At 37.8% G+C, this 17371-nt stretch overlaps 1 protein-coding gene across 2 annotated transcripts in view; it reads right to left on the bottom strand.

Moving 5' to 3' along the window:
* AVL9 (AVL9 cell migration associated) overlaps positions 1 to 17371 on the bottom strand; it is a 40284-nt gene that overhangs the window by 12052 nt on the left and 10861 nt on the right. For both annotated transcript variants that reach the window (XM_065629953.1, XM_065629954.1), the window contains exons 2-10: positions 12763 to 12883; positions 10422 to 10507; positions 8658 to 8729; positions 7840 to 7929; positions 7418 to 7484; positions 6709 to 6749; positions 5544 to 5582; positions 1956 to 2025; positions 780 to 1327 (exon numbers count right to left, since the gene is read on the bottom strand). In XM_065629953.1, the coding sequence (XP_065486025.1) occupies positions 780 to 1327; positions 1956 to 2025; positions 5544 to 5582; positions 6709 to 6749; positions 7418 to 7484; positions 7840 to 7929; positions 8658 to 8729; positions 10422 to 10507; positions 12763 to 12883 (1134 nt within the window). The remainder of the gene's footprint in view (positions 1 to 779; positions 1328 to 1955; positions 2026 to 5543; positions 5583 to 6708; positions 6750 to 7417; positions 7485 to 7839; positions 7930 to 8657; positions 8730 to 10421; positions 10508 to 12762; positions 12884 to 17371) is intronic.

The following is a 17371-nucleotide window of genomic DNA, read 5'->3' as shown; positions in this document are numbered from 1 at the left end:
TTTTTTAAAGGGACTAATTGTCCTTTTTTTTTTTTTTAATGGGAAAACAGCCCTAGTAAATGTATTGCTTGCTATCTGACAATGACCGTCAGAGTCCTTACAGAGACTTTGGAATACCTGGAGTTGTTAGACATTAGCACAAGCTTAAAATTCAGCAGCTTACCACCATGCACAGGGAAAAAGCCACAGGCAACCAGGAAGAGTTATCATGTAAAGAAGGGTGAAATTATATATGTATATATTGTTGTGTGTGTGCATATATACACACACGTTTATATACATATTTTCTGCATATATACACACACATGTATAAATACATATACATATAAATTAAGAAGGAAAACATAGGCTTAGGTGTCAGCTAAAATACAGCTTTCAGAACCTCAGTTTAGATTAAGGTATGTAAACACTTCTTAAGTACTCTGATCTTTCCCCATGTAGGTTAGATCAACAGTTCTTCAGAGTAAAACAGTAGTTACTGATACATACCATTTATCAACCACAGTGGGGTTTGCAGGTTACCAGCACGTAGACTGGCAAACAGTATGTAAGTAGACACATGAAAGAAAAGTGGAGTGCTTGCGCGCGTGCACACACCCCTCCAGACGTGCACTTGCGCTTTCCACCTGCCTGGGAACACAGTCACTTGCCAGAGACCGTACTTACACGTTTTGTAGCACCCTACTGTCCATTTGGAGTTGGGTAACCAAAATTATTAGCCACTTCTGGAAAAACAGATGTCTTTATGAGTTACCAGGTACCATGAACAACATGTTTACCTTTGTAAAAATAGCCAACGGCATACCGTACTGGTCCTCTTCCAACCCAGATACCAGTCCTGGAGCCAGCACCGCGTGTCCCGCGTTTGCTTGAGGCTGCACGGTGATGGGAAGGCTTTCAGAGCTCAGGCCTTCACTCGGAAGATTTTCAGCCTGTTCGGATGCTGCATTTCCGCGGTCTCCTTCTTTCGAATTAGGCTGCTCCAAAATGCCAGGATCTAAGGTCTCCCAGTCACTTTCAGAGGATGCTGGAGAAGCACGGGAAGGAACTTTCAAGCGCTGCACAGTATCATTGGAGGTCTGAGCTCCATTGCAAGTCTTCTCTGAAGGGGAGAAAGGCATCTTCACTTTTTGACCTTCCAGTGAATGGTTTCCTGCCGTCCTCCTGTCTCCCTTTCCCGTTGCTAAGTTTGTATTTGAAGTATCAGCGGCAGACACAGAAACAGAGTCACCTAACCATGGTGTATCTTCCTGCAAGCCAGCATCCTCCGATATGCTCTTTCTTGGTTTGTAGTGAGAGCAGTCAGTAAGACCGTGTTCAATCATACCTGGAAAGTGATAGCGCACATTAATATCAGCATCTTAATAGAAATGTAAGTAACTTTTGTTAAAGAAAATGAACAAAGTTCTCTTGTTTGCATAGTGGAAATCACATATTTTAAAATACTACTTTGGGGAGGAAGAGGTGTTAAAAAAGCAAACCCCCACATTTTCGCTCCTAAAGAATCTTGCCTCAACTTTTTTTGCTTTGAGAAGACTGGTTAGATGCTAAGAATTAGCAAGGTTAGGGGTTTAGGTTGTGTGAGGATTCTTGTTTGTTTGGGTTTTGGTTTTTTTTTTTTTTTTTTTGAAGAGAGCATGTAAGAAAGAGGCGTGTGTTTGTTTTTTAAGAAATTTAACAGGAATGCGTGACTTATTGAGAGTCCTGTCTATGTTACTTGCAGGCACACCAGAAGATCCAGTAGCTCAGATAAGCACAATAAATAACCCATCGTGTGCAAATATTAAATATTAGGATATGTGTACATAGTACATGGCCATGCATACAAGTCATACATTTTTCAGGCAACATACCAATATAACTCTATTGTAACAGAAGTTGTTTTCCAAATGAAACGCAGTACAGCCAGTCTCAGCTATCACCAGAAAGCATATAAAATAAGTCTAAAATCTTACCAGGAAAGAGGGACAGGACAGTCATCAGAGCTCCCACCAATCTATTTACCGGAGAAATATAAAACAGCACCTGGTGGCGGAAGGAAGGAGGGTGAAGGGAAGAGAGTGTGCAAGAGAGAAAGGGGGAATTAGGGAGGAGAAAATGAGAAAAATAACATTACACTTAAGTGTGACAAAGACAGAACATACACAAACTGTTCAAGGCATTGCTTTGTTATTTTAGAAAGTCTGCTTACCAACAAAAGCTCTTACAGCAGTCCAAAGTAAATATTTAAATATATCTATCATATCCTTATATATAGTAATATTTGCAATATATATGTTTTTTATATATGTGTGTGTGATATATACCTGTCAATCATTCAGATTTTTCTGTCAGTCATTCAGACTTTTTTCCCAAATTGATCCAGTTACTGAATGACTGATAGAAAAAAGCTATTTCTGGCATGCTGCATATATTTTTTTTCATTTGTAGTACATTAAAATCCCTGTTATAAATCAAAGAGGCCAAATCATCTTCACTTCAGAATTCTGACAAATACCTATGCAAAAACATCTCTTCCAAGAAAGTATATTAAAGGTGTGCAGACAAATGAAAAACAGGATAAATGCAGCATGGATCTTCCTATGATTAGAAAAAAATTTTTTGGAAACAGAAGACATGACTGACATTAAGTTCGGCAAAGCACTTAAGGCACAACATGGGAAATCAGAATCTCCTTAATTAAATCAGAGACGGCAAGGAGGCAAGGAGGCCAGGAGGCCAACAAAACACAAAAACCCCGCCAAAACCACGAAACAAATAAACAAAACCCAAACAAAAAGAAAACTAACCCAAAACTAGAAAAACCCCACAGAAGTCAACTTGTTTAATAATGCCACTTTTACATCCTCAAGCAGCACAATACTAGTAAAAAATACATGAGCATTACAAGGTATCAACAATGCAAAGGAATCCAGAATGATCTAACTTGATGACTTTGCAGGCCACTTTAATAGGCCAACCAAAAGCGCAAGTTTGTGGACTCAGACTTAATCAAAGACTTGTGCTATAAGCCAGGAAGACACTTCAGAAGTGACTGATGAATAACAACTCATGTTCCGCTAATATTTGTAAGTCTACAAGCTGCTAAATTGATGGAACCAAGAGAAAGACCTATGCAGTCCAAACTATGTTTGATGGTACTTCAGCTAGAAATAGACTATGGATATTATCTTGCACAATTTTTCTCTTTTCTGTGTTCAAGATAGGTGAATTGCAACAGCCACAGAAAAAGCACAATGAGAAGAACAAGCAGGTCACCTGAGGAAAGAATTTTGGCTGACTCAGTGGGAATAAAAAAGTCTAACTTCTTTTAAATACAAAAGTCTAACTTCTTTTAAGATGCTGCTCTAAAATGCATGCATGAAAGATGCATGATATAATAGCAATGAACTACAACAGAAACCCCGTTATACTCCTACTAGCCAAATGTGTTTTTAAGCCTACGGAATTAATTCAGCCTATGAAGAGGTACCTTGTTTTCAAGAAATCTATTCCACTCTAGGTTTTTGTTTGGGAATCCCGCTTACTTAAGCCAAGTACTTTTCTGTATTTGTTCCATCAAGTCACTCTGCCATCTTTCCGTCTATATGGGTGCACACCTCCTTACCCCTCCCAACCCCATTATATGGCCTATGACATTTACATCAGGAAACTGGGTGGTCCTGGCAGCAGCAAGTCAGATGATCACCATCTGGAAGTAGTCTTCCAGCCCAACAATCGCTGAGAGGTGGAAAAAAAAAAAATTCTTTTTGCTTGTGGAAAGGCATCAACCAAATTGCTAAGGATTAAAGGAAATCAGTCTGTCGCAATCAAGCATTTTTCAGCTCAAGGAAAATTTGCTTTACTAGTGGCTTCTTGCATATTATATTTAAGGTCTTTGAACACACAAATTCCCCCAGTTATTCCAGACACTTAACATCTGCCAGAAAACTGGTGGTGCCAGAAAACCAAAACTCTTCCTTTTGAAATTGCAAGTGTTGTCTTTCTGTTTGATTTTAGGGGAAAAAAAGCAAACTGTAGGTTTGTTCGATAAGCATCCAGTTATTTTCAAAACTATTTCACATGTATGAATCATATGAACATGCTTGGGAAGCCCTCCTTCTTCATCTATGCATTTATGTCTTGTGGTTTAAGCAGCTTCAGAAAAGAAGTGCAGCTCAGTAAAGTAGAGATACTTTACAAAATCTTAACTGGAAAATATTTTTACACTTATGGTTTTAAAAAAAAAAATAATCAGTGGAAACTTGCAGAAGATATCAAGTTATTTTTTGGGAAAAACTTGCATATTGAGTCTTGATTACATACATTTCTACATGCGTACTCCTGCTATGTCACAATATTTTCTCAAGTATACCTTTTGCATATAGCAGTCTTTAGCATATGGCTTTTTAATGCAGAAATTGCATTTATTCTCATCAATAAATACTTAAAACTCCCAAGGTACATCTAACCTAGAGAGTTAAGTAGACAAGTGCAAAAGCTTTTTAGAAGCCACTACTTCTCTTTTAATAGCCATATTTGCTGCCTCACAAAAGACACCTAGGCCTTGGATATAGATTAAAAAAAAAAAAACAAACAAAAAAACCCCCCACAACTGTTTCGATATCTTATAGATTAAGTCCTACTGACTTTCTAGGTGCAGCTAATGCGAAATTCTAATGTTCCTCCTCAGCACTCTGAAGAAGATGGGTTTTAGCACAGCAGGTTCAATGAAGAAAAAGTGAAACTGAAACAAAAATGTTAAAAAAGCAAAACAACAACAAAATATCCTTGCATAAATGTGTCTGGGAGCTGATACATAGACATTTCACTTAAAGTTCTTAATCCAGGGTATTAATATATACACAGAAGAAAATAAATCTATCTACTATTTCACATCTGCTTGCATATTTTGCATATTCCACTTACATTGCTAAGATAGCATTGCTTCTGAGACCGTAAGATAGCCCAGAGAAAACACTGACCCTAGAATTCAACAGGTTTTACCAATTCATAAGCTGAGTTCAGCCTGACCTGACAGATACGGCTCCTCACCTCGTCTCCTGCAGGTGTTCCTGCAGGCTGGGTCTGAGGGACACTTCCAGCACTCATGTCCTTTGGTCTCTCTCTTCGAAGCCTGAACCAGAAGTTCTACTTACTGAACCCCTGTAAAGCTGTACATACCCTTTTAGGTACCAGCATTTCCTATCGGTTCCTTCACACAGGTACCTATTTGCATTATGTGTATCCTTTCCTGTCTTTTATGATATGTTAAGTTTCCCTGCTCACATTTAATCACATTTTACTTACTGTAGCTGGGACAGCTATTAGTAAGGCTGACTGCAGACAGAAGAGGAGGATAATTTATGTCAACAGACAGCAGTTACTTTCAGCATCACTTCCCAATTTATATATGGATGCAAAGTTGTTGCTATGACTTCAGATACTTTTATTTTACTTTGATTTGGTTTTCACTAGTATATTCTACATAACTTCATATGAAAGAAAATAATTAAAAATTGCATTTCGATTTCAATTACCTGCCTCGGCCTACAAAACATTACCTTTTTCTCCAGAAGAATCAATTTAAAAAGGATCAAGACCTGAAAAAAACACAAAAAGGAAAAACATGATGAGTGAACCGGTGCCATTTATCAGAATAACGTGCAAGCATGATCTCTTATTCAAGATTTCATGTTAAAACACTGCAATCACTGCATAGTTGTCAAATGATCAAATACATTTGACCAGTGAAAGCCACTGTTCCAATATCCTTTCTCCACCTGAACACTCATTTTAAAATAGCAAGAGATGCACAAAGAAAAACCTGTGCAAACAACATTTGTGTAATTTGAATCATACAAAGCTTATCAGGAAGATAAGCTGGGTAATTCCAGAATTTTAAAAACCAGTAAACTGCATAAAAGAGTTCCCTCACAGAAACACAGAAAAGAATTCTGCAAAATACCAAGAATAGGATTCACCTCATCTAATTTTAGGTATCCACAGATGAGGCATCTAGATCAGAAGTGGCTGTCCAGGCTCTCTACACTCAAAGAAAAAAATAGATGCTTCTGGGGGCTGACTGCCAAACACCTGAGGTTAAACAAAAATGAGTTCTACCCCAAAAATCTACTGAGCAGGCACAAATACCCCATGAAATCCAGTTTCTCAAATTTGTTTCCTTGATGCCTCTTGGTTAATAAAAGACTTTAAATGCTATTTGTACATTAGGTAAACGATACACACACAATTTCAATAGTTGTTAGAAAAAAAGAGAGGTGCAAGTTCCCTCAGGTTCTATGACAGCAGAAGCTGCAAAATTTGCAAGATATAGGGAAAAATGCTTCGAGTTGTGTCTGCACAGACTTTAGACATATTCTTCTTTCACATTAATCTGACAAAAAGCAGGAAACAGAAACAAGACTATAACTGAGATTACCATTTGCACTTTGGGACAGGCCTAAAGAAATGTCACACAAACCTAGAAATCTCCATGGAATCCAGCAGACAGACAAAACTTCTCAGTCTGGAACTTACTTTCACTGAAGTTACATAGGCAAAGGGGAAGGGAAATCAGGAGGCTGTAACCAGAAGTACTTAGGAAATAGTCTTCTTACTCCCAAGCTCAGGTATGTCTAGACATCTTTATTTTTCAGTTCCTCACAAAGCATTTTACTCCACAAAATAAGTGCTGTACCTTATATATATCTAGCAAAGAATGCCTACCTTGTGTCTAAAGTGAAGAACAAGATCCCGAGGAGACAGACCTGAGATACCAAAAAGAGAGCAATTATTACAGTTCACTAGCTAGTAGAGATACTAACCCCTTGCCACCATTTTTCAGGGGAAGGGGACACACATTATACATTCTATGTGAACCCGGCTATTTCAACAGCAGAACTCATATAAAATTCTCATTTTTGAGTGGGAGCATGAGTTAAATCTATAACGGAGACAATAATAATGTGAATAGTCATGCTCTGAGTTACTCCTGTTGGCTGTCACACAGTATTACGGGAATGCTCGAGTAAATACTACATTGTGCATTCGGAAAACACAGGGAAGAGTCAGAATCAAACGCAAGATATCCCAGATAACAAGTAAATGAAAGCTTGAGCACCCCACACCATCAAATGGTTCCATCTAAAACTTAAGAAGGTACTGCTTCCCAAAAGCAGCCAAGCAGTTGCTTGTCAGACTGTTAGGTCAAGAGGTAACATGTCTTTCAACTCACAACTACCTCTTACTATGAAAACAACGCTGTATTTATTTGACAGTTATTTAAATCCGTTAATAAAGAAATGCATAACAGAATACTGTGCAGGCACATAGACCTCTGTTGCTTAATGTCTTAATGCACATAAATCAGCTCGGGAAGGGGATGTGTTGATAAGCATAACATTATCTCTGCTGCTTGCACAAAAAAGTCACTTACCAAGATAAACTTGTGACCCTTCTAACAAAGTACTGCCCAAGGAACTATTCATATGATCATAAAGTTCCTGCAAAAGTTTGAAGACAAACAAAAAAACCCAGAAGCCGTTAATGGCACATGGTCACACAAAATCCAGAATAAATAAAATTCACTTATTCAAGGATTTCAATGTCTTACCCCAAAAAGTAAAATTTTACTAATGGAGTTAGTGGAGATACAGGCTGCCAATATTGTATTTCATTACAAATCAGAAAGTTGACCCTCTGTCAGATTATGGTAGTTCATTTAGCTCACATTAAGTTATTACAAGAGCTGAATAACTGATCTGTGTGAATGGAATATCTGAGCACCAACTAAAAACACTGGTGTTCACAGCCATACACTGAAAGCTTTTTTCTGTGTGGCTGTTACTTGAAAGTTACCTTTAGAATTGAAATTTGCGAGAAGTCTTTCTCTTCAAAATACGCATGTGTGATGAGTTGCAGCTTTGCCTGAAGTAACCCATACAAAGGCTTGAAAGAAAAACAAACACAAAAGCAACTGAAGAAAACTTATTTAGTCATTCATTTTGAACTTTAATCTCCCATTCTTATCTTGCAATTAGACACATTATTACACAGAGTTCATGGAGGGTCACTCCTTAATTGCTAATTCCCAGTGTCTTTCTCCTGTGCTCACGTTAAATGATGGTGACTCTATTTTCTTTCCATTTGCACATACCATACAACCACTGAACATCTTTCTGGAAAAGTACTTTCCTGCTTTAACACTGCTTGTGCAGCTCCAGTAATAGTTCTTTCTTCAGCTTTAAGCACAGAATTTCTTTTCCCTGCCTGGTGACCAGTGGCTTTGCTAAACAAATGGAAATAAAAGATATTCCTTCAAAACAAGAGTATGCTGTCTCTGTGACTATCTTAAAACCACTTTCGTAATTGTCAGTAGCCACTCTCTCCAGTTATTGTAATGGCCAGCCACTCAATCCTACTACATGAAATAAAGTTAGTACTACTTAAGAATAATCCACACTTTTACAATTACTCTTACAAGGAGATAACAATTCAAGGCCACTCACTCAAATGCCATAGCCTTCCGATTCAATTTTACTTCAGTGTTTTGTTACTCTCTGCAATGATTTAAAGAAAGATGTCTGGAGCCAAAAGTTCCAAATAAGAACATGGAAAACAAATTATTTTCAATATGTTATCTGAAAGCGTTTTGGGAGTTAAAGAAACATTCTTACCAGCTGACTGAGAACACAGACACTTTTCTGTACTGTTTCTCGGGTGATATCTGCTTGCCGTACTTTCAATGCCTAAGAAACAGAAGTATTACAGTATTTTTACCCACACATAATTTCAACAAGAATTCTTTCATGTCTAGTTGCCACATACCACCCCTCTAAACAAAAACCTAAAACTGCCTTCAATAGCCCTTACTTAGTAAGAATGGTCATAACACTGACATGTCAGAATTGTGTCTCATCATAGTATGCACAGCAAAGATCCAAATACAGCTGTGATGACAGGCAGAGGACTGATAAAAGACACTAGCATGACAAAAAGGCAATAGTCCTGGAAAAGGTAATGGCATTTTATCTCGGGTAACATAACTGAAGAGAAGCCACAACACCACTCATTCTTCTCTAACGTTATCTGTGAAAATGGACCACACTGAAAAGTCTTTGTCTATAAATTGTTTGCTTTATACTTAAGGATTTTCTTTGAGCCACCCATAAAATAAGAGAGGTGTCATCTGCAGAATCAGCTACGTTCTCAGCCAGACCAAATGGTCCCAGCACTTAACAGCAGACCTAGAAAGGGTGTGGGCAAAAGTACAGCCAAGTGATGTACTTAATCATACAAAACAGCAAGCGTGCAGACTGCAGCATACACATCAAAAAGGAGAGATGGAAAGAGTGCTTGAGCTGTCAGATGAAACACATTGGTTTAGATTCTACTTGTTCCAAAGAGTTTATTTTAAACATCTATTTATCTTCTTAATTGGTTACTAAACAGCATAAATTGGAATCAAGAGCATCACAAAGCCAAGTTATTGTATAAATAGATCAAGACTCTAATCACAGAATGCAGTGAAGACTGGCTGCAAAGACAGCGAGTGACCTAAAATCAACATGGATTTAGTTCAAAAGAAAAGGAATTAAAATCTGCATGTGTAAAATTTCTCCTATAGCATAAACAGGAATTTGAAATATAATCAAGGTATGATTAACACTAAAACAGAGTACGTAGTTTACACCTTCTGAATACAAGACTCATATAAAACTCAAGCCCACATGGCATTCCAGATTCTTGGTATTTCACTGGAAAAGGGAGTAATTTTTAAAAGAAATTTGTAATAACTTCTCAATTTTAAGTGCAGAGATCATACTACCGCTACTGCTTTTGAAAACATGGGCAGATTCTAGTAGACAATTTCCTCAGTGTGATCAGGTGCACACTGTAGTTGTCATCAGTTTTTCAGCTTTACTGCTAAAAGCTCAGAATCGGTAAGCAGCGACAATGAAAGCGAAGATTCTGGTCTACTCTGCAAGCTTACTTTTGGCAAAGGCAGTAGGTGAAGAGAAATATCGTTACACTTGCATGGTCAGAACCCAGGAAATGCTCTAAAATTCTTTGTGGTTACACACTGGAGAAATTTCACCTTTCTCCACCCAAGAGGCCTACTTTCTGGAAACACAACTTGGCCACCTGACAGATTGTCAGCTTCGTGTTGCTACTTGGTGCTGATGCCTGGGTTAGCTCTCAAGAAGCAAAACGTATTTTTCAATTGCCTTGGACATTTCAAAAGATCTCAACATGCCTGCTGACGTGAGGGAAAGAAATAGTTCCCAAGTTCTGTAGCTACCTACTGTGCGCATTTTCATAGATTTTCAACGCAAGTTGATTATGCGGGTTCAATGATGTAATGCAAGCACTGAATTTTAGAGTCATTAATGCGTCAAGCCTATTATTTCATTAATATAATCCACAACTTGGAAAGTTACCTTCGCTTCAATCTGCCTATAGCAAGAGACGCCATATACTGTGGTTCGATCTCCACATCTCGGTGGCAAATGGAAAAACACGGTATCTATGAAAAAGAAAACACACTTTCATAAGTCACTAACAAGAGTTCAGTATTTTCATTTTCAGCCTCATCTATAAAAGGTTTACTGCTGAAAATACTGGCACACTTATTTTTGTTGACTTTTTTAAACAAACAAACAAACCACGAACAGAAAAAGTCATTTATAAAGCTATGCTTGCACCTAAATCAGCCTCCAGATTGCAAGATGCTTTGTGGAAAAAAACCTCCTGCTGTGCTAAGATGGATATTCTGACAACAGCCTCATGTTTAGCCTGACCGAGCTCCTGTAAGCCCACTGACAGTTTCTCAGAAGCAAAGCAGCACCACTGAAATGTAAAGGTGTGTTGCTTTTCCAATTCAGTATGGAGAAGCAAAGCCAAGGTACTATGAGGCAAGGTGTACAGTTGGAGTGTGATGCCATTAAGGAGGAGATGCAGTGAAGACAGGAGAAAAACAAACAAATAAAACCACAGAAAAACCAAACAAACTATCAAGGAGGACATATACATCTGAAAGATTAGAGTAGCTGCGACCATTGCCAAGGTAGATATCCATGCAGCAGCACCACTATGCCAAGAAAAAGGATTTGTGACTCTTAGTCTCACACAAAATAATTACTATGTCTGTGCACGTGTGACATGAAAGAAAAAAGCTCTACAAAATATAAAAAGAGAAAGGCTTTTATGGCTTGAAATATATACACATATACACACAAACTTGCTGCTACTGCAAAAAAATTGCTAAATCTTAAGTAGAGGACGTTATGACTGCTTGCCTTTCAAAACATGAGTTAAATCTGTTTTGAAACCAACTATTAATTTTTTGTTTGCATCACAGTAACAAAATTAACAGAAGAGACAATCCCATATGCATTAAATCCAATAAAAAGAGGGACTGTTTATAACAAAGCTTATTCCCTTGAACAAGTTTAATTATATTACAAAGATCACCTATGGTTTCAAAAAGCTTTTAAGACTATTTCCTGTAACAAGTCGTCCTCTTTGCAAAAATGTAACTATCAGTGGGAATTAGTTTAAAACCCAAAAATATATATTAATAGTTACAGATTCATGTGTACTCTTGCCTAAAAACCACAAGGATATGCATCAGGTTTGTTGCCATGTCTTTTTTTTTTCCTTACCAAAAAATACACATTGATAATCTTTTAGTGCAGCAATGAAACTGCTTGAAGTTGAGCATTAACTGGGAGAGTTGAAAATTACTGAGACAAGAGGGAACAGGTAAGTGCAGCTGCATATGATTTTGAATGCAGCCCACTGCTCATCATGCATTTAACAATGCAGAAATTGAACAAAACTCATGACCCATAGCAGAGTCAGAGAGACTCTTATGGCTGCTAGGAAGGGGATTATTTTTATATTACTTTCTTTGCTTCCAAATGAGGTCTCTGGAAGTTGGAGAATTAGGAAACTAAGTATATCACGCTTAAAAAAAGTCATCTTATTAAGAGTAGTATTAAAGGGTTTCTGTGATTTTGCCGCTTTAAGTGACTTCCTTGTTTACTATTGCGCAGAAAAAAAGATGAAACAACTGAACATGCCTATAAATGTCACTGTGACGAATTGAACTGCTGTCAAATAAACAAAGACATAAATGCAGTACTACACACAAAACAAACAAACAAAACCCAACAAACAAAAACCAAACAACTCTGCCATGAACTTGCTTGTAACTACATGGCAAAGGAATCTTTTGTCTTCATTCTGCTGACAAATACACTAAAATTTCTATTCCTCCTCTTTACATTTGTTGGTTTTCAAAATACGTCATTTCTCAGACACTGAATGACTTGTAAGTCATTCTGAGAATCTCTAAATTAGTGGAGGAAAAGAAATCATAATGACTACATACATTACAAAGCTGAATTTTAGAATTTAATTTTTCCCTTATCTCAAAACTGGATTAGGTTTTACTGAAGAGTTTATTCCCCCTTCAAAGAATTCCTGAGAAAGCTGGTAGCCTTGTTTTGCACTAGGACTACACGAGTGGCATGTAACCCTTCAGCTTGTATGTACATCTGATTTCTTGATGTAGGAGGTACACCCTTATGATCTACTTTCGCTTTGAAGTCTGAAGCAACATATCATTGCCAATGTATTTTGCAGCTTGAACAAGAAGTAGAGGAAGTCTAACAGAGAAAAAAATTGTTAATCAACTGTTATTCAGATACCAGGATTTTTCTTTTGGTTGCAGTAGCAGTAGTAGTAGTACATACAACTTCCTCTCTTGTTTCTTACCTTCCTGATAGTTGTGCGCACCATCTGGCAAGGCGAGAAACGGCAAGTATTTCCACTCCTCTGGTAAACTATGGCTGTCATGTCCTTCTCCAGGCTTTAGAGGGGGATAGGAAAATTCAACCTAAAATAAACAAACAAAAATAGAGGGGAGGGAAAGAAAGAATACATAACTGTTAGCAAACGAGCAAGCCTCTGTGACTCAGCCTAGCACCTTTTCTTTAGCAATGGTATGAAACAAAGTTTTGTTTCCTGCAAGCCTTCCTTGTCTCTTCCTTTAAAGCACCCATGGACTGACTTGTGTGGTCTCACCGACAGGCCCTGGGCAGATCTGTCTTCTACAGATCTTCCATCCAGCATAGTACCTTCTCCTCCAGAGAAATACGAAGCAGATATTAAAGCAGAAAACATCACCCAACAGCTGAAAATCTTCTCCCCTGTACGCACACAGCCAGCAGCGCATCGCTGCACCAGTGACAGGCAGGGTCACTGCCGGGGCACACCCAGCCTGGAACCACATTTGGCTTCTCGGCCCCTCAAGCACTCACGACCAGGTAACACTCTTAACGGGTGCAAGCCTCTATTTTACCCACTCGGATGCTGAATAATCTCAGAAACTACACTAACAGCAAAATGCTGCTTTTAAATGTTTTTATGCCCTTCACTGCAACGCGTGCATTCATTGGCCTGAAGTACCTCCTTTCCCTTTCCCCAAGAAATCCTGCCTTTCAATTTCACCTTTCGTTTATTTGCCATTTACCTCTTTTTCCCAGTAACAGGGACAACCTTTCTGTTCCTCGCACTATACCATGTGTCTACCACAGATCCTCAGCATATTCACAGCGCTATCCTTTCATCTTCTTTTCCTATGGAGACCCCTCTGGGTTTCCAACCACGTTCACTAAACCATTTTTTCCAGACGTGTACTTCTAAAATTACTGAACACAGTCTAACCAAAATTTATCAGTAAAATAAACTGTTTAAAGATAATGCAACTTCTCTTGAAGGACATTTAGCAATAAACTAATGAGCTGTAAAATGTACATCATGAAAATAAAAAAGTATGACAAAGCAATCACACAGAAAATCTCAACATTTGATAGATGATAAAATAAAAACACTGTAATGGACAACAGTATTGAAGAAGAAATGGGAAACAAATCAAGAAAAGTGATATTCTTCACCTTAACACACGGTGTCACTCTTTCTGCAACTGTTGCCTACTTGGAAAAAAGCACAAAGGACAAGAAAATGCCACAAGAAACCAGCCTTGCTACTTGCTGTATCACTATCAAGTTTTCTTATTTCTTGTATTATAAAAGATATCTTGAAAATATCCACAAAAAAACCAATCAAACAAGCAAGGTCTGGTGAAAGACCAAAGTCCTGAGCTAAAAGTAAGTAACCCACAAAGAATAATTATGCAAAGGGGTGTGAAAACAAACAAACATGCAATAGAAAAAGGATTAATTTTGGCAGGGGAAGGCAGAAGGAATCCAGACCCTGACTTGTAGTTACTTATCAAAAATCCATAGAGGCTTTTAAACAAAATATGCCATTAAGCAAAACAGAAGAGCATCTGACTTCCAAAGGAGAGACAAACGCTGGAATCAGCAACCATATAGGGAGCAGAGAAATTGCCTGCCAGTTAGCACGCATATAAATCCTAAGAATTCCCTGCTATCCTTTTCAAATCACATACTATAAGAAAATTAAAATGCTAGAAGCTTCAGGTAAGTATCTGCAATACAGAAGAGGATTGTATCATACAATTAGACACTGTCTAGATTCAAACTTGTGGGGTGAAAACACTGTAAACAGAATTGTTACTGAATTCTTGCAGGAGGAGTAACCTTAGGAACCATGCTTTATTTATTGCTAAGTTTTAAAACAAAGATAGTCAAGGAGCATCTACACTAATGTCCTGAATCAAATATTTTATTTCACTGCAGGGCCAACAGAAAGGGGTTCAGATTCACTCTCTGCAGGAATTTTTTTTCCATTGAATACAGAGGAATACTGGGACCCTTAGATTTCAGTCAATACCTCCAAAGCATTATTCTTGACAAGGAAATTCCATAAGGATCTAAGACATCATTGTTTCCACGCACTCACAGAAATAAAATTGTATTTTGTTCTCCAACCAAAATAATGAATTAGAAGAGACAGTTAAAGGAAAGAAGGGTAGGAAAATTCAAGCTATATGAAAAACACATATTCACTAAGGAATACTCCTTTTTAAAGTCCAGAATAAAGATGAGACATCTGGCTCCTCTGTTCTTTTGACAGCGTGAAATCTGCTGAAGAACCACTTTGTTCCAGCTCACAATAAACTGCCAACACCTCAGCTGCTATGGGATATTCCCAGCAACAGGGATTTCTGCAGGCTCTGACTGTTCCAAATCAAATTCAACAAACTGAACAGGCATTAATGACACTGCTGATAACCTTGGTTTATATTAGTTTGCTTCTTTCAATAGTATGTGTTCTAATATAGAGACTTCTGTATGCATGTGTATCAGTGAGAGAAGATCACAAAACTCGGATAAAGCAGAACTGAGATTGTTTACATCACAGAATCACAGAATGTTAGCGATTGGAAGGGACCTCGAAAGATCATCTAGTCCAATCCCCCTGCTTGAGCAGGAACACCTAGACGAGGTTACACAGGAATGTGTCCAGGCCCTAATATACATGGCCCTAAATAATCTATTTTATGGATATACTTTATGATAGATCTGATTCACTTTATGACATGCTATTCCTCACCATCCCCAAGAGGATCTATGTAGGAAGTACCCTGGTTTCCAAAAAGAAATCACAGTTGTGTAGTTTAATAGATCGCTGCCTTAGAAGTACTGCTTCATATGGTGGAGGCTGAGACTGTGGAAGTTACAAAGAAGCAGAAAAAAGAAAAAGGACAATCCAACAGCAAGGACAGCATGCAATGCCCTGGAGAACTCCCTGTGCATTCAGAGCTCTCAGTGATTTCATTTCAAAAGAGTTAAGTCAAGCCTTTTCACAAGTAGTCACTGCAGGTGGGATTCATGTCAAAAAGCAAGATCTCTGGAACAGTTTTCCTAAGCACTCTGCACAGTCAGAGAAAATAAGACACCTGCAGAGGATGATTCACCCGATCTGTTTCTTTCCATTGTCTCTGAAGAGAGCTAGCTCACACTTCTAACTTGCAGATGACTGAATTAAAGCAGGTGAAACTCACCCTCACTGCTCCTCATCTTCTAGACAGCCTGCTTGCCTCAATTTGCACTGGCCACAATTGACGTTGGGAATCCTTTGCATAGAAAAAGCAGTATTTCAAACCCAAAGTCTTACAAGATCATTGAGTAGCCTTAAAAAAAAAAAGAAAAAAAAAATCCAACCCCCCACAGCTCTTGAGAATCTTGAAACCGAACAGTGCACATGTACAAAAGTCATAATAATGGGGTAGAGAGAAACTCAGTTCCATCAATTCTGAGTTTTTGAAGAACTGGAGCCTCAGTAAAATCCTTCTCTCAGCCCGTGGATGCAAACTGTACAGTATGGTGTTCCTGGCTAAAGCCACTTAAAAAAAAAAAGTGGTTTTTTTCTCATCTTCCACTTTAAACCCAAGACTGACCGTGACAGGGAGATGGGATGGGACTACAGAAGAGACCTGTGTCACAGCTCTTTTTCTCCCTCTTCACAGAATTAAGAAAGAGGAGCTAATTTTTATTTAAATACAATGGATTTTTATGTAAGTCCATACATATAAGCATGTGCATGCATAAACATGCACTTCCATTTCCCTATTTGTCATAAATACATATATGCATTACAAAAAATGCCTGCAAACAACAGAAATAAAGTATTTTAATAAAGCTCAGTAGTCAATAGGAACAAATAAATACATGCAAGTTTTCAGAGCTGACTGCCATAGCAGATTTTACAGTTTTTTTGTCTCCTCAAGTGAATTAAAAGAGACTCCTCAACAAAATGAAATTCAAATTCAGAGCTGGACTTATCAAAGACTTCAGAATAAACTACATAAACCATGAACTAGAATCTCCACTAATTTCTCACTCTTCCAAGCGTCAGGTATGTGTGTACATGTAGAATAAATATGATACATATTTATACAAAAATATTTTACAATCCATCACATACACACACAGTAACAGCAAAGGCAATCTCTGTATTACAAAGAGGTATGCTTTCTGCCTGTTCAGATTATCTTGTTCCATAAACAGCGCTTGATGGATTTCAGAACTAAATATCAATACAGAATATTGTGTTGTGATTTAGTGGAAAAATAAATAACTGTGCACTTCACTACACAAGTTATTTCAACTCCTGTGGATTACCAAATTAAAAAAAAAAAAAGAGCCTCCCTAAACTGAAATACAACAGAATTTCTTGAACTGTCAGTTTTATGTTTCTGTAATTCTGCTGTGTTAACTAAACTTTTATATGCAGTTTGTATCAAACCTAACAGTTTGGATGCAAAGCACCTACTAAAACACAATACTATTCTGTTTGTTGAATTAAGAAAAAGTCCAGGCAATCAGTTTTGGTTCATTGTCTTTAAAGGGATTTACTAGACATTCATTAACTGACAGTAAGAAAAGATGAGTGC

Source organism: Caloenas nicobarica, chromosome 2 (genome assembly GCF_036013445.1).
Source record: "Caloenas nicobarica isolate bCalNic1 chromosome 2, bCalNic1.hap1, whole genome shotgun sequence".
Classification (NCBI taxonomy): Eukaryota; Metazoa; Chordata; class Aves; order Columbiformes; family Columbidae; genus Caloenas; species Caloenas nicobarica.
Note: the sequence above shows the minus strand (reverse complement) of the source record. Positions and strands in the feature narration are given on the sequence as shown.